Source organism: Athene cunicularia (assembly GCF_003259725.1).
Source record: "Athene cunicularia isolate RWA chromosome 9 unlocalized genomic scaffold, athCun1 chr9_part1, whole genome shotgun sequence".
NCBI lineage: Eukaryota > Metazoa > Chordata > Aves > Strigiformes > Strigidae > Athene > Athene cunicularia.
The window spans coordinates 9,953,917-9,976,924 of NW_020799110.1; the positions used below are offsets into that span (position 1 = coordinate 9,953,917).

Here is a 23,008-nt window from a genome sequence, read left to right on the forward strand (position 1 = left end):
ATTATTTATAAATCACTGTATCTATGAAGTTTGCAGTGTTTCTATTACCATCAACCTCTTCAAATAGGAGGAAACACAGGCAAGTATCTACTAAGTGACTTGCCTGAAGTTGCAGTGAGTCAGTGGCTGTCCTGCTCTCCTGCTTTCTCCTCCCTGTGTCCTAATCACTGATTCAGCATGAATTCGGGCTCTGCTCCACACCACAGATCTTCCCTGGGTATAAGCTACAGTAACCGGCAGCAACTGAAGAGTGCAAAAGAGGTGGAGATCCCCACAGGTGGGTAACTAAGGTTCATGAAGGGCTCTCATTTTGGAATGGTAACATTCACACCACCAAGTAGGAAGTTACACACCGGACATAACAGGATGACCCATAAACTGGGAGTGTTAGTCTCTGCTCCTGTCTCACAGAAGTCACAGACTGAAACACTGACTCCCTCATTCTTTCCTGTGGACTATCAACTGTGGCTGAATTGCATCTCCCGTGACCCAGTGCCCCTCTCCTCTGGCAGAAAAGTACCTCATTACAATCAGAATCAGCTCAGATTTATTGTTTCTGTAATATCTATGCCTCTCGTATCAGAGCTACAGTACAATTTTGAAACGGTACATTGATAACAGATAACTGGGAGATTATCCTTTTAGCTCAAATACTGAAGTACTGCATTTTAAACAATTACCAATTTTTTTTCTTTCTTACTAAGTGTTCTACAGACAGCAGTTTAGTTACAGCTATGTTACTATCTTATGGCTCTTACCAATTCACGCTTATAACAGGGATTTGTAATAAACAGAAAACTTCTGAATATTCTGTAAATTAAAATTCTGGGTTACAGGAACAACCTACCTTTAATAATTATTTACACATCTCTAAGTTCAATTAAATCACATTGCAGCAAAACATTTCAAGTGTGAAAATTCTGACACTGACTTCTGCAAGATGTTTTATTCTGAAATAAACAAAAACTTCATTATTTGAAAAATCAATCTCAGTGGAAATCCACAGAGAAAAAACCTAACAGCTAATTTTCAGAAGTGAGAGGAAATTAAAACTGGTAAAATTGTTTGTCTCCATTCCAAAGAGAGGACATTTTGTCAGCTTCCAAGGAACATCATCTTGTTTCACTGACTGGATGAAGCAAGCAGCACAGACTTTGTGGACACAGAACCTCATGCTGTGAGTTTTAATGTTTTGCTACAGATGCAGTGTAGCAAAGTAAGTCTAGAAACACAGCAATGTCACATAAAAAGAAAAAAATAAATGCCAAGCTGAAGTGTCTCTTTGTGTCTTGAGTTCATGTTTCTATATGTAGATTCAATTTTTAGATAAAAGTCATTAAACTTACCTGCAGTGAAACCCATTATAACTGTCTGGATTACTGCCTCCTAAATGTGATCTGCAGATTGTGGTCTGTCAAATATCAGATGAAGATACACAAACAGCTGCTTAAAACCCTCTAATGCATAAACTTAAGCAACCAAGGAAAGAATAGAACAAGGAAAAATGAAAACAAACATTCAAAGTTAAACTTAATTTTTATTTGACAGTAAATAAAAATCACTGTGGCAATATTATACAAGATGATCACTGGAGTGTGAATTTTGGTTAGGTGGCCATTGGATTACAGGGAAAATTGAAAAGTATTACTGTATGCTCTTAATGTACAGACCATCCAGAGCCATTCCTTTTTTACAGTTTTTGTCTGCATTGCAGGCAAGGCTGCGCAGTTACAGAATCAGATCAGGGAATTCCCCACAATGTTGTATATTGATTTGGAAACAAGATTTCAGCTAAGTATAAGGATCCATTTGCACAGATGTAGCTGCAGTATCTGTGTTTGTTCCGTTCTGCAGTATAAATGATACTATTGTCTTAAATTAGTATATCAAAAGTTCATATGACAAGCAGAACACCTTAACTAAAAGGTGAAAAGATTTTGCAAGCTTGCAACAATTAAAATGTATTCTTTTTCTGTTCCTGATGTGCTTTTTAAACAAGTTAAAATAAATTTATAGCAATTTATGCTGCTTCTGAGAAATATTTTCTTTGCATATCAAAAAAATAGGATTTTTCCCTTCTGCAACACTGCAGATAAAAAAATCTAACTATTATTCTTAGAAATATTTCATGTTGTTATGAAGATTTTTGTATACTTCATTGCAGCCAGTAACATACTAGAACATGAACAATATGGGAAAAGTAATGAGAATTTTGATGTCTGTACTTTATCACACTTTCTAAGTATTAAATAAGTGTATCATCTTTCAGTGCCACTGCTTCATGTTTAAAGATCAAATTATATTTTTGGAAAGCAGTTATGCTCCAATTTTGATTAGTGTAGCAAATGCTAATATATCACTATTCATTGAGGTAAATGGGAAAAAAAAGGTGCACGAAAAAATGACTGAGAGGGCCCTCGGGCTAACAAACAATCCTGAATTCCCCATTCAGGCAAAACCTGAAGCCACCAATGGGAACTGTGCTAGAGAAATGAATTCACAAAACAACTGGCACCTTTCAGATTTCCTTCAAATCAGTGCTCTTACATCTCTAGGAAAAAAGGCAGCTGTAAATGAAAAAGTAGGCAGAACCACCCTAAGCTGTTTGTAACTTACTGTCCTTGCTAACTTCTCCCATCCTTTAAGAGTTCCACATCTTCTTCCAGTCTGATGCCTTTTCACAAGCAAACATAACCACTGAACAACAATCACATAGGTCCACGAATTATATATACAATTACAGTATAGCGAGATCCAAATTTCAGTGAAGTCAGCATAATTTACAGTTCAACTATGCAGGAAGTGCAGAGGAAACCTATTCCCCAAACTATTATACAAAAAATTTGCTGAAAATATGAAGAAATCTTCTCCTGAGAGAAAAATCAACAAAGTAGAAAAATTAAAATGCACCTTCCTTGAATTTTATTTTGACTCAGCCTCTTCATCCATGAATTCAACTAGTGGAGCGTGTCTGTTGGCCTGGGCACCTTCTTGGAAATTAACCTTCTTTATCACTCCTGCCTTTGGAGCCCTTATGGTATGCTGCATAGAAACAGATCAACAGTGAACAAGCAGAGTACTACTTTTTTTCATCTCTCTCTCTCTCTCCAGCAAATGCAAATATTACTCTTTGGTGCAATTAGAACAGGACACACTTAATTACCTCCTCTGACACGTGTCTATTTATTTTAAACCTTCTTTAAAAACGTTACACTAGTCCTTTTTAAAGTTTTCTTTTCTCATCAGTATTTATTTTTATAGGTATACAGGGGACAAAAATGCTTTATAATGTTGTATCTTGAAGTATGAACAGCTGAATGTTATTTTACTTCACTATTACTTTTTGTTATTTTAATAAATACCAGGCAGAAATAATACAGTTTTAGTCCAAAAAGTTAATCATATAGCAAATTTGTTCCCTTAAGAGGAATCTGCAGATTTACTAAAGATATTTTTGTTTGCTAGCCAGGATATTTGGCAAAATCCAGATGAAATACAAATACAGTTACTAGTGACAGTAAAGAAATAGCATGTTTACATACCAGTCCCCCAAACTGGTCTACTTGTTATTGTATCAGGTTGGTTTTCCATTGAAGTTTTGTAGTTTTCTACATAGGGTTAGTCTAATATCAAAACATTCAGTATCAGATACTGAATCCCCACAACTAAGCAAAGACTTAAATAATAATTTACTTTTTAAATTTTACATTTCATATTTCAATACCACTGGGAAAAAAAAAACCCTCAGATAATGTCAGTCTGAGATATCAGCTAGAGGCACAAATATTTAGCATCAAATTGCAAATAATTTTGGGTATAATTATTTTTTAGTGCACAGTAGTTGTATTTCATGTAATTTTAGTGTAATTTATAAAGGGGCATGATAAGGGAAAGGCAAATTTTCTCAAATGTTAATTCTGCTATCACAAACTGAAGTTTAAAATAAACTAGTAACCAAACCAATTCAGGCTACAAAAACTATAGTTCAAGTAATCTGAACCATGGTCAAGCAACATGACAAGATTTAATGACCAAAATGCTAGTCCACTTAATGCCACCTGGACAATTACAAAGAAACTTTAGTGTACTCTTGGTAAAGATTTATGTAAATAATAATAAAAATATTATAATAATTTAAAAAAAGGTCCTGGGCATATTTACAAAGCCACCATTAGCTAAATTTCTGCATGAAATAACTGCAGACATTATATAAGCTTTTATCACAAACACTGAGCAAGTGATAGACAGTTTTCTCCTACAAAAATGAAAGGAGGGGAGGGGAGAGAAGGTCTGAGAAAGCTAACCAAAGGAATGTTAAAACATCTGCAGAATATCATGGATTACATAATCGTTTGTTAATAACATAACAACAAATAAAATCCTCTAAAATCTAGTCAGACACAACAATTTTTATGGCATATGAAGTGATATTGACATCTGCAACCTACACTCTGCACCATACTTCAGTAATGCAACCAATAATTACTAAATTCTGACTAGATTTTTATTTTCCAAGTTGTCCTGGTTTTGGCTGAGATAGAGTTAATTTTCTTCCTAGTACCTGGTACTGTGCTGTGTTTTGGATTTAGTGTGAGATTAATGTTAATAACACACTGATGTTTTAGCTGTTGCTAAGTAGCACTTATCCGAAGTTAAGGATTTTTCATTTCCCATGCCCTGCCAGTGAACAGGTGCACAAGGAGCTGGGAGGGAGCATGGCCAGGAGAGCTGACCCCAACTAGCCAAAGGGATATTCCACACCATAGAACGTCACGCCTAGTATATAAACTGGGGGGTGTGGGGGTGGGGTTGGCTGATGGGGTATCGCTGCTCTGGCATTGCTCAGCAGGTGGTAACTGCATTTTATGTCATTTGTCTTTTCCTGGGTTTTCTTTCTAATTTTTATTATATTCCTTTCCATAACAATTATTATATTTTATTATTATTATTATTGTTATTACATTTCAGTTTAGTTATTAAACTGTTCTTAACCCACAAGTTTTACTTGTTCCTTTCAATTCTACTCCCCATCCCACTGGGAAGGGGGAGGAGTGAGGGAGCTGCTGTGTGGTGCTTAATTGCTGGCTGGGGTTAAACCACATCAGTAATTAAAACCTTTTATATGTCACTTACCTCCATTTTCATAGCTATCATAACCATTAGAGGGTCTCCAATCTGAACCTGATCCCCTGCTTTCACAAATACCTACGATTCAAGAAAAAATCATGTATGTCTGTACCATTAAAAATCATCAGCTGGATCTTGGCTAGCACAATTGACTGAGCAGCTGTGGTTTTGCAAAATAGCCTCGTATCATCTTTATTACTGTTGAATTGGGTATCTGAGTTCTCCTCATAATACTCAAGGGAAGTCTGATGCTATAGGAAGAGGTTCAGTAACAGTGGCAGGATGACCGGGAAGCTTTTCATACATCAAAGACAAAAAGACGAAACACCAGAAGAGACAATGTATATTCTACCCTTTCTGGGCTTAAGAGCTGCTATTCTGAGAGAGAATGCCAAACATCTTCCTGGAGCCAGCTCCACAAGCTGGTTTTGAAACAAAATCCTGAAAGGAGATTGCAGGGGCCACACCGTTTTTCTACAATAACTCTGATTTAGGGTGTTCAGTAAGAGATCCACACTCAACGTACTCCACCTTCTGAGAGGGTTCATGCCTTTTTATTTCTAGCAGAATCTTTTAACTACTAAACTCTCCTGGAAATCTCTTTTCTGTTGAAACTATCACTGTACAGAGAAATACCCAAAACTTGTTGAACTAAAGAAAAAAACCCAAACCAATAAAACCAGAAACAGAAGCAGTGAAACACACAGGTTAACAAAAAAGGCATTTCTGACTATTTCTTTTTTGCCATCTAGCATCCCACTCTTTAGGTTAGATGAAATGGATCAAGCAACCTTCAGGAAACTTCGACTTAGAAAGTAATAAACATGAAGAAAAAACTATTTAAGCAGTAAGATTAGTTAAATATTCAAACCTTCTAGAGTGCTAGAAAAAGATGACTAGAAGCCTGACAAACTTGAGTGGCTGCTGAAAACTCAGTAAACAGGGCTTTTTCCTGTTGGGAGATGTCACACAGCACTGACATCTCTGGCCCTGGTTCTTTCCTGGCAGCACAGAAGCAAGCACCATTTCTGGAAGACTGAACTTGGATATATATTGGAGAACTTATTTCCTGCCATATTATTATAATTACCTTTTCAATTGTGCCTGTCATGGGCGCTACAGCACCACTTTGTATTCCCACGGAACTTACTGAAGATAAGTACTTGGGTACAGGAAGGCCAATCTGAGCTCTACCTTCCTACAGAAAGAAAATCAAAGACATGAGTTCACAGCATAAAATGATACCACTAATACATGTGCTGACATACAAGGAAACAGATCCAGCTTTAGGCAAACCAGTCAGCTGTTTAGGGTGCAGACTACTGGGGTCAGGGCAGCAAAAGGGCTGTTGGCATGCTTATTACTTTGCCAATGTCCAAGTCCTTAAAAGTCATGCCTGCTGTGGCTAAGGATCAGGAAGGAAGGTCCTACCCCTGTGAAAAAGAGGCTTCACAGGGACTTTTGTACTAAACCCGCACCTTTCCCGTTCACGCAGCAACAGCAGAAAATGTTTTGGAAAATGCATAAAAGCTGTTTGCACAACGGATAGGCAGGTTGCTGCAACAAGACAGACAGACATTGTCAATATGAGTGTTTTGCAATTTACAATTAAATGGATTCAGTGCTAAGTTTACTGAAAAACTCTCACCATTATTCAAAATCCCCTAATTCCTCTCAGACTTGCTACCTAAAGTTTCCCAAAGACTTGTTCTCCCCCACATCCCACCCGTACCCTGAAACTCCTTCAGGGAGTGATTTCTTCTAGATCCCTCACCCAAGACTCCACTCTGATACCACAGAAATACTGAGCTTGGCCCTTCTAGCAGAAGTTATTTTCTCCTCATCATTGGAGCAGCGAAGTTTTCACTGCATTCTGCTGAAAGTCGTAAGGGACTCAGAGCTAGAGGTTAATTATGGAAACTAGTACATAATAATGTACTTTAGATCACATTTTTATTGAGTTACTTTAAGGCTCTGTAATCTTTTTAACTGCAAATAAAAAAATTACTAGCCTAACAATGCAAATTAGGGTACCTCTTCTTTCAAATGCCATTATTCATGCAATGCAGATCATGCCATGGTAACTCATAATTCCAATTTTTTAATATTAGCTGAAGTTACCCCTCCTCAGACTAATACATATTTCTTTCTTATAATTTAATTTTTAAAATGTAACAAATAAAAAATACCAGTTACAAGCATTTTCAAATATTTGTCAGTTTGAAGTAATTGCTACTGTTCTGTGACAAACTTAGATATCTGACCATTTAGTATTTTGTGTTCCTCCTCCCAAACCATAATTTGCAACTCTGATTTACCTAACTGTATTTTATCTTTTTGAAAATAATGAATCTTCTCGCTCATTGGCCATAAGCAACTAACTTATCATTATAGCTATAAATCCAACAAGTATCAAAACATTATGGGCCAATGTAAGAACTTGAAATTATGATTTTCTTTCACATTCTCTTGCAATTTATATTGTTCATTTACATGGATAAAACTCTGACATTTTATACTTGTGATAATAAAAAAAGGAACTTTACCGGAAAGAAGAGATAAATGGTGTTGTCCAAAATGACCAATTTGGACTTACATACTGTTCCATTTACTGAAGACCTCAAGTAAACTGAATCACCTTCATTGAAGATCTCTCCAGAAACATGGAATGTTTTATCTTGAATCTGAAAGTTAAATGCTTTTATAAGGACAAAGGCTAACCTTTCATGAACAATAACCCAAAAGTTAGTATTTGTAGTATACACTCATAACCTGTGATTCTTCATAGATAATTCTGGAATTTAATAAAAATAATTTTAAAATTCTTAAATATTATGTATCCTGTATTTTTCAGTTAACACACTGTATTCTGTATCCAGTGCAATCAGTTCAGAAGACTAGCTAATATGCTCTGCCAGGACAATTTTTATCATAAACTGTTCAATAGCACCCAGCAAAATATGAAGGTATATTATTTTTCAATAAAAAAATCAGAATATTCAGTTTAATGATGCTACTAGAATCCAGTATTTTTAATTTGTCCTGGTTTCTTGACTTTCTTCAAATTGAAAAATCCATACTATTCAGCTGACATCTTAAGATTCCACAATGCTTTCCAAAAGACAGGTAACTTCCTCAGTCTTGGAAGCTTTTGATATAAAATCTACAGTATATTCAGTAAACCTACAAAGGAGTAGAGGAGAGTGTTAATAGAGACAGTGTCAATTAAGACAACAAAACTGCAAAAGAAAAACCAAACAGAAAGTTTATTCATTTGCAGGTAACCCTTTCCTCTACATCAATGGAAAGTGCACCTCTGCCACCAACTTCAGAATACAAAGACAGCAAGTTTGTGAACATAACTGCACTACATTTAACTGATATTTTAGTTCTAAATCTAACATCACTGAGGAAAGAATCAGAGACTCACTGGTTTTTCAGGATGTTATGAGTAGAGACAAAATTCAGTCTTCATTTATATAGTCGCATACTATTTTTCCACTGAATGAAGACCTTATAACATGCATTGAAAGGATAATGTTGATCTGATACTGATCCCTGAGAAAAAAAATCGTTTGCTTGATCAGTATCCTGAGCGGGAGCACAAATCAGGGCAGCACTGTGACTGCCTGCCAGTTCCATGGCCCAGCAGTCTGCTCTAGCTGATTGGCCTCAGGACAGGTTCTGTAGCACTCCAGAGGCACTGTCTTCCTCATCTTCAGCTCCCAATTCTGTTTCTCCACCTCTTTATCTCCAGCTTCTCTCCATTTTCATCTCAAATTCCATTCTTCCTTCTTCCCTGGGAAGAAGCCTTCCTACTTCCCCCAGTTTCACCTCCCCTCCCCTAAAGGCTCCATTCTATGTTCCTTCCAGCTTCTTTTCATTTTTTGCTCACATTACTTATATGAGATAAGTCTAAAGTGTAAAAGTTCTCCTGCATTACATTACATATGTAATCAGTATACTCAAAATAACGTGGATATTAGTTGAGGGATGTGGGTTATCTCAGTATTTGTATCAGGAGAAATAAGGGCTTGAGTTACACAACATGTGGTTATACACATGAATGCACAACAATTTTCTCACTATTCTTCTAGTATGCTCATCTCCATACAGTCTAACAGTTCATAAGTACTGACTTATTCTCATAACTCTTTTATGAATATTGAAAACAAGAAGCTGAACTACAGAGAGACTGCATTCTTGAGCATGCAATCATTCTGGGTGCCAGATTTGAGAGGAAACCCATTAGAATCCAGGTGATGCAAGGAGATTCAACACTCAGCAAAACACAACCTCCATAAACCACACAACTGGACCCTATCACACATGTGCACACAAAAATATCTATGTTTAAAGCATCTTGATTTGTATCTTACAGGTTCTCTATAACATACAGAAAAAGCCAATTTCATGCGGCATCATTCAATTATTTAGTCAGAAGATTTACTACTCTCATCGTTCCTCATCTCATTTGGTAATTACTTTCCAATTTCCATCTTCAAAATAAAAAGTGTTATCTTACAGATAATGCTTTAGAAAGCTTTTATTTATCCCACAGGAGATCCATCTCATGCACAGAATAAAGCAGGGGTCCTGTGGAAAAAGTCTTTTTAAACGCAGATTTAAATCTAACTTCCAATGTTTTAGAAAGACAAATTTAAGGAAGAGGAAAATAAAGATTAAGATCTTTAAACACTGGAAAAATAAATGCTTTTCTTAGCTTTATTTTCAGAAGCATATTAGTAGCTCTTCCATGCCAATCCAGCATCTAACAAAGATAACTTCAGGCCAAAATAATATTCTACAACAACAGCTGCAAGCAAACCAAAAATAGAATCCTGTATCAGTAATAACCAAGCAACTTTAGTAACAGTTAATACCAAGTGAAGTCTACAAGAAATTATTCTTCTTCTATCTAGTGCAATATCTGAAAAAAAAGGATTTGTACCTGCATGCTGTATGACCCATCTTGATTGTAACTTACAGCTACATCCACAACTGTTCAATAAAACAAAATATATGTGAGTAGATTTAATTATAGGATCTAGAAAATAATGGCATATAAACAATATTTGGTCTATCTTTCTTGATAAAAAGAGACTAACAATACTAAGAACAACTATTTTCAGATTAGTTTAGTACACACTGCAGATTTCATACTGAATTCTAGACAATTTTTTTTTTTCCAAAATGAACACCTGTAGTTATGCTCCGAAATCTGTATTAAGGTATCTGAACAGAAAAAGTTTTTGATGGGAAAAAGTGCTAAACACTTTCACATCAAAGTAAATTACAAAAAAGTTAATGGCAGTCAGCTCTTTTTAAAATTTCAACCTTTTTCATTTAAATTGTGAACATTAGTACCATCATTTGAATTTGGTTTATATCTCCTCAAGATCTAACAGTGTGGATTAAACATACAATCCTGTGAATTTCCAGCTTGAATTGCATAAAATTCATATTGCTTCTATTTGCTGTTTCTCAGCCTGAATTTTCAAGCACCAGTTGAAATAATTTTATCCATCAAGTATCTCCCTCCACACACTTTTTTATTAACTTACTGTTTTCCCCATCCAGTAGAGACAGTTTTCTAGTATAACATATATTTATTCTTCTACCAGTGCTGGATGCAAATGGTGAGAATTTATCTAAAACACAAAACATACTGATACGTTACTTTCATTCTACTTTGGCAAAACACAATACCTAGAATTTACACCATAAAAATCACTGTTACAATCACTATTACAACCATTGTATATTTATACTGCACATAAAAGACTAGGGAACTACCATAATAGCTAGTGATAATCCCTCACTCAGGCTTCAACACTGAATAAATTGATGTTGTGTAACCTGCAGAAAACATGACACTAGCAACAGCACTTCCTAAGAAGGATACTGACTGTTCTCCATGAACACATCCTTGAACAGGACAAGCATGGGAATTCAACTGAAACATAGCAGATTCAGATTAAATGTTAGGTGAAGGTTCCAACTCTAAGAGTAGTCAAACATGGCAGCAAATTGCCTGTGACAATTTGAGGAGTTTTCTGTTACTTTGTGGTTTTGAGAATGGACCAGATACACAGCTATCATATATTGCCTGACTAGTTCTTGAAACAAGGGAATAGTGTATGGGAATCTTTCCAATCCTGCTCTCCCATGTTTCCAGGATATTTAAAGTGGAGGAGGAAAGAAAATTAACGAGGTGTTGACAGTATGTATGAGATTTATTTGAAATTTTTGTTAACAGCCATCACATGCCACATTGGTATAGCCATTAAGTGTCAGAACTCCAGAACGTGCAGACCCTGGAGTCCTGCTCATTCCATTAAACCCTACTGCCTCTCCCACCCCTAACAGAGTCAATTTTATCTCTGCAGACCGTGGGCCAACTGTAGGAATAATAGTGACAGATACCCACTGATTATTCTTGTAAAGAGCAAAGAGTACACGGTGACACTGATTATGAACCCCAAGGTCTTTCAGATAGTGCCTATCTGAAATGCTGTGGGAAGCAGTCTGTACATTACAGTGGTGATATATTCAATATCTGTCCCTTAACAAAAGTTATAGTCTGCTCTGTGTGTAAATATCTGACAGATGCCAGAATGCAGAACCTTGAGCAGGCACAAAGGCAAAAGGGAAGGACACAAATTAAATAGTTGCACATTAAATAGTTACAGCAGTGTTTCATCCAGTCACAAGTAAAATAAAACAAAAGAATAATGATCCTTACCATCTGACTGATCTCTAAAAGCATCTGTTAGCATTTTCTCTTTCAGTATGAGTCCTAGAGCTGCCTGACACATAACTTCATGTGGGGTTGCCTTTTTGGTTGGAAATAGTTCATCATGGTGTTGAGGAATGAAATTAGTGTGCACATTTCCAGCCTCAAACTGTGAGTGTCCTGACAGGCTCAGTAAGAAATCAATATTAGTGCTTAATCCTACAATCTGTAAAAAAAAAAAAAAGCATATTGCCAAATTGAAACGAAGTTATGAATAAATATCCAGCTGTATGCTCAACATGCATAGATGATAGATGAATTATTCTTCAGATGGCATCATCAATAAAATGTAATTAATTCAACTGGTCTGTTTTATTACCAATGAAACCACTGCTTTTAAAAAGAAAAAAAAAAAAAAGAGTAGCTTTCTCAAAAGCATTCTGTTCTCAAAATACTACCTTTGTCCACCGTGAAGTCAAAGCAAGTTTCCCAGCAATAGTAATGGGAGGTAATTTAGGAAAAAAACCCCACTGTTTTGGAAAATCATGCTCTGAGTAATTAAAAGAACATTCCTATTATGAAAAATGCCTCTTATTAAAGATTAGTTACAGTTTCAGATATTACATATTTGATCTTTTAATAGTAACAAATGGGAACAGTGACTTTTACAAATTTACTAGATACTATCAATTTCCTGTACTGCAAAATACCTAAGCAAACAACATGAAAACAGAAATAAATCAGTGAAACTGGTAACTATATTGTGCTGTCACCATTAATGGGCAGAACTACTAAGAAAATTCTGAAAAAAAACCCCAGGGGAATTCTTTTATCTCTTTCACTGGCAGTAATCTTCACTTTTAGCTAAAACAATAGTGGGCCAAACATTTTCAGTACCTCAATCATGTTTATGTTGTTGATTTAAAAGTGTAAATTAATTCTGCACAAATAATATTCAGTCTCACTTCAAATCATACCTTCTGAATACTGCTTTTGAAAATAGATATAATAACTGTAGTTTTTATAGAAGAAAAAAGGACCAATTCTTAAAAAGAACTGATACAGAAAAAATTCTCCATATTTCTTTACTACATGTATAGAGTCTAAAATTTTTTTATAAATTAGAAACTACAAGCAAACATCCAACTGAAAATGCTGTTTAGCCTTACTTTTCTACAAAGTCCCAGCTGCATCACCCAACTGAAGATACTGGAAATTTAAGAAAAATCTAGATGTGAAACTGGACTTCTATGAAAACAGTTTGCAGATTAGAAAACAAACACAGCTCCTGCAAGCAAATAATGAATCTGAAATGGTAGTGGCAACAGGCTCCATCTTAGAAACCATTTTTGTTTTACTGCAGTATTTTATCCAGATTTTGTTAGCTCAAGATGTTCACAAAGTTAGCTCAAGATCTGAAATCATATTGGGTTCCTTCTACTTACATTATAGTGATGCAAACTGTATCGCAACTTTCTCAGTGCTGCTTGGCGATCCTCAGCCCAAACAACTAGCTTTGCAATCATTGGATCATAATGAACAGAAACCTCATCACCTAAAATACATTTAAAAAATGCTGTAACACTAAACCAAGTATTTCTGAAATTGGTAATGCATACTACTGGACACCATACAGCATTAAACTCTGATAACTGATGGCCACATTTCTCTACATCCTTAAAGAACATCAATGACACGACCTGGCATGTCAATTCCAAGGACAACTTCAGTACAGACTTTTGTAGAGGTAACATTACTCGAATTGAGTTTTCTCTGTTGCAATCAGAATGCAGGATTGATAAATTGAGATTAAAATATAATCAGCATGATCCCATGGACAATAATTTGGTAAATAAAATATTCTGTGATTGTCCAAAAGTACATGGAGAATCACAAGGAAGAATAAATCTGTAGAGATTTGTCTTTATAACAACATCCTGTCAGACAAACTTATTTAAGCCAAAGAGGGAAATGCTTACAAAGAAAAGATTTTGATGTTAAACATTTCTGATTACACCACTTCAGTTTTACCTTGTCTAACTCCAGTTTCTATCCTGATGAAATTATCAGGTAGTGGGGTAGATAAGTGCAACAATGGCCCAGCCCCTGGCATAAAGTTATTGTTAGGGTCCTCAGCATATATTCTAGCTTCAAATGCATGGCCCCGGAGCAGAATCTCATCCTGCATTAGGGGAATCTTCTCTCCTGCTGCAACCTGAAAACAATATTTATTTTCTTTAATGCAGGATCAATATTCTGGAGTGCCAATGTATTAAATATTAAATATCTTTCTTCTAAAACAACAAGAAAGCACATTTAAAAAAGCACAAGGAGAAAAAAGCAGTAGGTCATAAAAGGCTAATTCTGAAGTACTCCTTCCTTTTCTCTGGAAGTCAATGGCATATGATATTGATTCTTCTGTATACTGTGGGACCTGTACATTGAAGGGAATGTTTCTCTAAGGGAATTTCTAACAATTTAAGAACCTTTAATGGGGAAGGAAATACTGTTTTATTACTCAAAGGAATTCACATTTCAAATACAGGAATACCAACAAACACCAGCAACACACCCGTTTGAGACCAAAAAAACAGGATTTTCAAGGACAAAATAGTAACAAGAAGCCTGCTGCAGTTAAGCACAGGGAAGACCCTTTACCAGGAAACTACACAAACTTCCATCTACATGAGAAAATACAAGTTCCTATTAAAAAACAGTGTCAGGGGTTTTCCATTGTCCACCTTCTGCCTCCAAACTGGGGATTCCAGCAGAGACAACAGAATATTACTTAGTCTTCAAAGAACGAGTAGTACTATATAGATTCACAAAAATAATCTCCAAAAACTGACAGACATTTTTTATCTATTGACTCATTAAGCTGCATGCCAAGACCACTGAACCTTTCCACCTTATCTCTTTCTCTTTTTTCCAATTTTGTTTGATCCCTACTCTAACTCAGCACTCAATGCTCATTTTCCATTCCCAGATCAGGAAGCCGAAAATTCTTCTTTCGCATCAGCATTTTTCATTTTAGTTTCCTTTCTGGTTACACTAAACGTGCCCCCACCCTATCTACTTAAGATCAACATGTGCTACTGTCTTCACTTTTGGATTTATCTAACCAGAATTGTTTTTCATTTGCAGTTCTCTAAGGTCCAAAACTTCCTGTTATCATTCAGACATGTGAGTAATCTCTCTGCAAATTGGGTGTGTGAGGAAATAGCCTGTTTCCAGTCCACGCAACTATACATTTATTTTAGAATGTGACTATACTGGTAAAACACCAGACACATGTTTTTGTGAAGGGTTTTCCTCCTGCGGCCTGATCCAAGAATGATTTTTGGGAGAGAGATATATTTGAACTAGGGTTTTGAAAAATTTTCAGTATTGCAAGCAAAAGATCAGGACCCTAGTCCTCCCACTTTCCACATTCCCTATAACCTCTCTAAAAATACTTTAAGAAATGATTTTTCTCTACACAACTGGAAGACGACTTTGCTGGAATTCATAGTATCTACACAATGCCCTACAATCAAATACAGTAATACAAGATGTTCCTTTGGAGCAAAGGAAACTCTACCCTAATAGCTGAATAGGAGATGAGGATCTGAAAACCTATCTGGTGTCTCATATGCAATATCAGAGAGCACTAAGTCACCAGACAAGAGGAACTCTACACATAAAATCAATTAACACTTACCCTAAGCTGCCATTCCACCAAGTCTGTTCCAGTGATCATCTCTGTAACTGGGTGCTCTACTTGCAGTCTGGTATTCATCTCCATGAAGTAAAAATTATGTTGGGAGTCCATAATAAATTCCACTGTTCCTGAAATATTCAATAAAAGGGTACTTCACCAAAATAAGACTTTTTCAGAATGGACACCCAAGACACTTAATTCATTTATGCCAGGACAACACGATTATTTCTAAATCAGATAGAGTGAAATTCATTAAATTCTATAAACACGATCTTACAGGGTCACACAACTGAGGTCTGAAAACAGAGGGCTGTTGCCTTGCACATTACATATCCTATGCTGTTTAGTAGCGCCATTCTCCTCTACAGTAAGAGCTGCATTTCATTAGAGCTGCAAAAAGTGCATCAAGACTTATTAAATACTGTGTATATGTATAGGGGGTGTAATTAATTTTTAAAATAAGTACCCAAAGATAGCAGTGAGAGAAGAAAGTCACAAATCATTTTAGTAGGTTATTTTTCATCTGTAAAATACCGCGAACTTTACACAGTCAGTTGTGTTTTTCTTTTAAAGGCTTTACTGTTTGAATATAAAGTATTATTCCTTGTATGCTGAGAGAAAAAGTTTTTCCCTTGCTCTACTCAAACTTACTAACATTCATAATTCTCACTTTCCAACACCAAACTAGTTGATTGAATTATCTGCTCTGAAATTTTTTCCTTCTATTCTCCAGTTGCTACTGGTCTTGAACTCGGGCCAGGTATGCTAATTTAAATATGTAACTACATCAGAATTAGCTACGTGATCACTTGCTTAAACCTCAAAAAAGTTGGGGGATGTGTGTCATACTCTAAAACAATCAGATGCCATTTGCCTTGAGGCTTAAATACTTACTAAGCTAAAAGCATACCTGTGGAGCAGCCATACCTCCACAGACTTACCTGCTCCCACATAATTCACTGCTTTAGCTGCTTTGACAGCAGCTTCTCCAAGTCTCTTTCGAACTTCAGGATTAATTCCTGGCTATAAATAATAATAATCCAAAAGATTAGAAATGATTATGAATTTTGGTGATATTAAACCTACTATGCATTTTGTGGTATTTAGCAACTGTAGTGAAATCCTTATCAATGTTCTACTTGGAATCTACATGTTTCCCTGAGAATCATTTTCCTAGAGAAAGACATTTTTTCTATTAGAACTTTTTCTGCAGCAAAATTAAAACAGGTACTGAGAATTACAAATAAATTACTACCCCTAAATAAATTTGATGGTGGTTAGCAATTACTTAAAAAATATGTCAGTTCATAAAAAATACTGTAATAATTTTCTTGCTCACCCCTGGTGCCTCTTCAATGATCTTCTGATGTCTCCTTTGCACACTGCAGTCTCTTTCAAACAAATAAACTGCATTGCCATGCTGGTCACCAAATACTTGGACTTCAACGTGCCTGTTCCATAACAATAAAAGTTTCAACGTATTTCAATAAAGCTCCAATCCTGTGACTGACTTCACCCAGACAGACTTTGAACTTGTACACAGTGCTGTACACTTCAGTAGGACTTCTTGTCTGCCTCAAATAGCCAAAAATGTAGAAATGAGGCTGCTATTATGCAAAATTTCAACTGGTAAATGCCAGCTACTGCAGTGAAACCTCAGAGGTCATAGGATAAAAAAAAAGATATGTATCTAAAGGCTGCTATCTCTTTATTATTTTATTATAATAAAAGTAAAACCACCTCGTTATTTGATAATGATGATTTCCCCCATAATTTACTGTGTAGCAATTCACAAAAGGCAGCAGCCCTGGCTCAGCAATAACACTGTTTATTTCAACATGCCGTAACAGAGGACAACTATTAGGTGGCAGAACTTTGTTCTACATATAAAACTAATAAAAATCTGTCACCTTTCTGATAATCCTCTGATGTTGGCAAACAAATTCCTGAGGAATTTAATGAGATTCCTCGCATGCCCATCTGACAGCAGAAGCAGGCCCTCAGTTTCTTTAGAATAAATGCTTTCATTATAGTGATGCTTCAAGAAAAACAGATGTAAAATACAAGAGTATCAAATAGGTCTCTGAGAAGTTCTTCATAAAAAATAAATTAGCTCAGTTTCACAGGTCAGGCATGAGCTAAAGACTATCACTTCTGTTTTAAATATCAAAATAGAGAAAGATTAAATAACTAGTTTAGGACACCCGAGGGCAGCAGAAACACCATGACATCTTCATTCAGGTCTATGGTTTAAGTATTATAAAGTGACTTTTTTTTCCTAGATGCAAATTGAGTTTAGAAATCTCACTTAAGGAGGAATATCAATGTCATAAAGTGTCACTGCCATGTCTCCCAAACAGCAGTATTTTAATTCTTATCATTCAAAACAAAGTCACTACAAGAAATTCAATACATTATAGACAGTTTTGACTAAATTGACACCTGTGATAGTGCAAATAAAATATGAGACCAATTTTCATCCCACTACTAAAACAGTTCTGTTTATTTAACAGTAGAATAAACATTGCAGTGTTTACATTAAAGCATCTATTTCTCACCTTGGATTATCTACAAATTTCTCAATCAGCATTGCATCATCATTGAAAGACTTCTTTGCTTCTCTCCTAGCTGATTCTAGTTGGTCCAAAAACTCCTTTTCTGAGTGAGCAATTCTCATGCCCTGAAATACAGAAAAAAAGCATATCTAAATGTCTAAAAATACGGTACACAATAAAAATCATTTTTGGACACAGACAGCAAGAAATGAGCTTATCAATAACGCTTTTCCCTTCTTCTTTAAAGTTTAGCAAAATTGTGTTATCAACTTCTATTAAGATAATTCTATTAAGTCCCACTAGAAGTGTCATAAAAAGTGTAAAAAATAGATATTATCATTCCACTCATATGGATGAGTACAAAATCCAATCTTAAGTATCATAGAAATTTTCCCAAGGTTGGCAGAGAAAAACTGATTTCATTAGAAAACAAATATAGCTATTTTGGAAATAATTAGAATTCTCTATCATGTCATTTTTATAGAAATTTATTTCAGAGTAAAATCAGTGTTAGACATGGAATTCACTATACATCAGAAAGTGTCTGGACACAAAATACTTAAGTGGTATTTCTAATCACTTCTAATGCAACCCTTGAAACTGTTAGCAAAACAAGTCACACAAGCTATCATAAAGTAACAATTCATGGTCCTCTAATTTCACACAAACAAATCCACAGGACAATTAATAATAAATTTTAACAAAAAGTAGTTTTCCAGTTTGTTTTCAGATTTCTTTCAGAATATTCAGTTACAGATACCAAGATATGACAACTTTACACCATGTCACGAACAGATTAGCTCCTTTACCTTTCCTCCACCTCCACGCACAGCTTTAATCATTACTGGATATCCTATTCTCTTGGCATGTTCCTTTAGACACTCATCTGATTGATCTTCGCCATGATAACCTTCAACAACAGGAACGCCAGCAGCAGACATTATAGCTTTGGAAGTGCTTTGACAGAATAGTTTTATGTTTAGAATGATAATAATATTTTTTTCCTACTTTAAGCTCCAAACCTGTACATGTTCCCTATGTCAATTCTCCTCACAAAAGTAGTTCCACTGACCTCAACAGGACTACTTACATAAGTAGGTTACATATGACTGGATTGTAATTAATCAAATGCTTCAAACAGGGATGTGTTTTTCTTCAATCCCTCCACATAAAAGCAGTATTTAGTTTCAGGCTTACTGTTCTTTCCTATCTTTTGACCCACATTATAGAAGCCAAAACCTAACATTTTCAAATTACAACACTGTATCCTGCCAGAACTGTATTTGAAGCTGTACAAAGGCGAAACTCTTTTCATGATACAAGCTGGATTCTCACCACACATAAAGCACTCATGCATAACAACTATAACTTCAAATATGCATGCAAAACTAGTTAAATTACAGACATAATTTACTCTCACATTAGGAAGTGATAAAAAATTAATTCTCTGAAATTACACAGTTCATGTGTTAGTAATAACCTTATTTCCATAGTCTTGGTTTATACTTCATACCCTGGAAACCTTTCTTTGATCTAAATATATCTAAGATTAAGATCCTCTATGATAAACAGAACTTATCATCCCCATTTACATGAACCACAATAACCCCTGATGATACGGGGTTTCTTTTCCACCATTCTTTTGACCAATATACAAGACACCCAATCTGAATGTTGAACACTTAACTATATAACACTGTAAGGCCCCAATTCTGGAAAACGAGAATCAGTTAGGTATTTAATTACCAAAACCCCAATTGAACAATCTTGATTGTTTCTGTATCTATAGGAATCCCACATCTATAAAACTAGAGCTTATTCCTTTGAAGAAAGACATAAAAATAAAAGGCAATGAAAACTGACAAAACAATTATGGAGCAATTGGTCATTTGTTAACAAAATTAGCTTTGCCAAACTGTAAACTGCATAACCAAGTAACAAATCAGAAATAGATACCTCTTAATACCCATATCTCTGATAGCAGATGAAGGTGGACCTATGAAGATGATTCCCTCTTGCTTGCACAACTCTGCAAACTCTGTGTTTTCTGAGAGGAAACCATAACCTGGATGAATAGCCTAAAATAGAATAATGTTACCAGCCTATTTTCATATCAGTTTAGCTTAGAAAACCCTGAAACTTCAGTAGAGTGCTAAGGAAACACAAGATGGAAACACCATGGGTAAAAATAAAAAACTAAAGAGCACGGAAGTAACAGAAGAGTTAAGGTCATGATCTCCTTACCTGAGCTGCTGAGACCTTGGCCACCTGCATTATTTTCTCCATGGCCAAGTAACTCTGCTGTGAGGGTGCTGGACCAATGCAATACGCTTCATCTGCCTGTTACAGAAAAAATACATATCACACAGGTGGTTTATTACATAATAAAACCCAAATTTCTGATTTCTGAGCTGATTATCAGAGTTCTAGCATGCAACACTGAATTTAAGTCACTGCCTCTCTTCATGGAGACACTCAACTGGGTGAAACAAATTCTGACTTTGTTGCCCATTCTCTAAACCCCCAGTGGCTACTCCAGACTTAGAGCGCCAAACTTTAAGGCACTTGCTGTAAAGTTGTCAGGTGCTGAGACAGACTTAGCAAACTTCACCAATTCAAGGAAAACTTGGAAGTAACTCTGGAGAGGTGAAAATCAACTGCATTAGCACACATAACTACTTTCACAGTGAATTATTAATGAGAAATACCGTTGCGAATGAACATTAATCACAAAATTAATAAATATACTTCACCATTGCTACATGCATGGAATTTCTGTCTGCTTCACTATAAACTGCTACAGACTTCACACCCATTTTCTTTGCTGTTCGCATCACTCTGCATGCAATTTCTCCTCGATTTGCGATAAGAATCTTCCCTATGTTGTGACCACCTGTTAAAAGGGATGAAGCACAGTAAGCCATTATTAAAACAAATATATCCTTAGAAGCATTCCTGGAAATAAAGCAATATTAAAATACAGATTTCTTTTTCATCATTTATAGTGTTTATGCATTTCTTCCAATAATGAAAAAACATACTTCATCCAAAAGTATTTCCATGATAGTCTTGGATTCTTTCCTTAGAGTCCTTATGCAGAAGTATGTTTAATTTAAATCTTTTCTATTTTTAGAATCCAAGAAACATATTCAAACCCTAAAACAACACTTAAACATAAAAATTGCTGCTTATATTTTTACTGTGTACTTTCTGGACCAAAACAAAACACTTGTCATCCGCCCCCCCCATTAAAAGTGATTCACATTTCTCTGAAGAGCACTATCCCTCACTGATACACAGTCACAAAGAAATAACAAAGTATGAAATTATTTTTTTTTTAAACAGTCACATAGAATCTTCTATTAAGCCTCATGACAGCAGTTAAAACATGATAGAAATAAGGCCAGCACAGCCAGAGACCTCACAGGCAGAACTAAATAGCTGAAAACTAATAAAATGAAAATATATCTCTAAATTCTAAACCATATCTTTTTAGACAATGTGACAACATGGTCAGTTTAAATCATCTTGCTTAATATTATTTACTTTCCTTCATATATTGTTTAAATACTATTATGCCTAAAAAACAATTCTCAGAGTTTGCAACATTTGTATCAGAAAAGGACTCTGGGGAAAACATCACAAAGATATATAGTTTTCATGGAGTATACCTAAATATGATAGATAAAATGATTCAAAATGTTGTTTACACATTAAAGATTATGTTAGTTAAGCTACAGACTGTTTCCTGAAACTATACAAATACTGAATAATTATTTTAAAAACCCTAAAGTTTTTCAGCAACTAATGGTCTAAAACTAACTGTAAAACCATCCACATTACACAAGCAATTAAACCTAGTAGCTAAAGCTAAATTTCATACCTATCGTTGAAGCCCATTTCACAAATCTTTGTACTTGGTTCCATTGCCTGTACAATTATAAACACAGAAGCGTTACAAAGGTATACGGAAAAATGGCAGCTGAGCTACTTTTATTTTCAGGTGAGAGGAGGACAGCACTAACACAGCTCTGAAGATTTTGATACAACTATTTATAGAGAAGACATTCAAGTACAACAAGGAAGGTTGTACAAACTTCACCAGATCTCTCCTTAAGTGTGTTCCACAACAGAAATTATCCACATATTTTTAGCAGCATTCAAATTGAAATAGTTACTATTAAAAAAAAAACAAAAAAACAAACCCACTCTTTCACTGGACAGAACAGCCAGCGTCTGGCATTTATTAGAGGGAAGGCAACTCGAAGTATTTGGGAAAGAAGACATGAACCACCACAAAACAGAAAAGCTTGTTTGTACAGGGAAAAGGTGCAAGAGAAAAGAATGTGAAAGATAGCAAGAAAGACGAGCTATGAAGAATTTCAGAAACGAAAACTTCAAACAACTAATATTTTAAAAATCAGAAAGCAGAGGCTAAGTGGCTGGAAGAATTAAACTCTTGGAACAGTTTCAATTAACATATAACTCAACTTTGGAATCTTGGATCAAGTCCAGCAATTCTTAAAGAGTCTCAGACAAAAAGACTCAAGACACCCTTGACACAACACAACCAAAAGCTCGGTTTCAACAACGAGAGGGGAAATAAATGCATTTCCTAAACTTCTAATAAACAGCTGTCACGGTCACCAATTCCTTCTGCACAGGATGGCAGAGAGCGGAGGGGTGGCCACAGCGGACAGTCAGCGATGGTTATCAGGCTCCGAGCACCAAGGGCACTTTCACGGAAACTGTTACCAGCTGCTAAAACTATGCCTGACACTCTGCGTGGGGGGTTTTTTTGCTCTTTCTTTCCACAGAGGAGCCCAAAGTACCCGTACCCCCCACCCCCTCCACGCGTCGCCCGCGGCACCGAGCCTGTCTCTTATACAC

At 35.7% G+C, this 23,008-nt stretch overlaps 1 protein-coding gene across 3 annotated transcripts; it reads right to left on the bottom strand.

Annotated features, from left to right (window-relative positions):
• Positions 1-2,358: 2,358 nt before the first annotated feature.
• On the bottom strand, positions 2,359-22,961 carry MCCC1 (methylcrotonoyl-CoA carboxylase 1). Of its 3 annotated transcripts, XM_026854546.1 has the most exons (18): positions 22,002-22,961; positions 20,872-21,011; positions 20,363-20,458; positions 20,075-20,196; positions 18,928-19,075; positions 18,122-18,243; positions 16,903-17,014; positions 16,505-16,586; positions 15,564-15,691; positions 13,895-14,078; positions 13,309-13,418; positions 11,873-12,089; positions 10,692-10,778; positions 10,079-10,128; positions 7,674-7,811; positions 6,218-6,325; positions 5,134-5,205; positions 2,359-3,042 (listed from the first exon to the last, which is right to left on the bottom strand). In XM_026854546.1, exons 2-18 carry the CDS (start codon positions 20,950-20,952, stop codon positions 2,923-2,925), a joined length of 1,977 nt encoding a protein of 658 aa, XP_026710347.1. In that variant the 5' UTR covers positions 20,953-21,011; positions 22,002-22,961; the 3' UTR covers positions 2,359-2,922. The 3 variants fall into 3 exon arrangements, with proteins under 3 accessions (XP_026710347.1, XP_026710348.1, XP_026710349.1); XM_026854548.1 differs by lacking the exons at positions 2,359-3,042; positions 5,134-5,205; positions 6,218-6,325 and adding an exon at positions 8,558-8,685 and having other exon boundaries at positions 7,704-7,811; XM_026854547.1 differs by lacking the exons at positions 20,075-20,196; positions 20,872-21,011; positions 22,002-22,961.
• Positions 22,962-23,008: the final 47 nt, after the last annotated feature.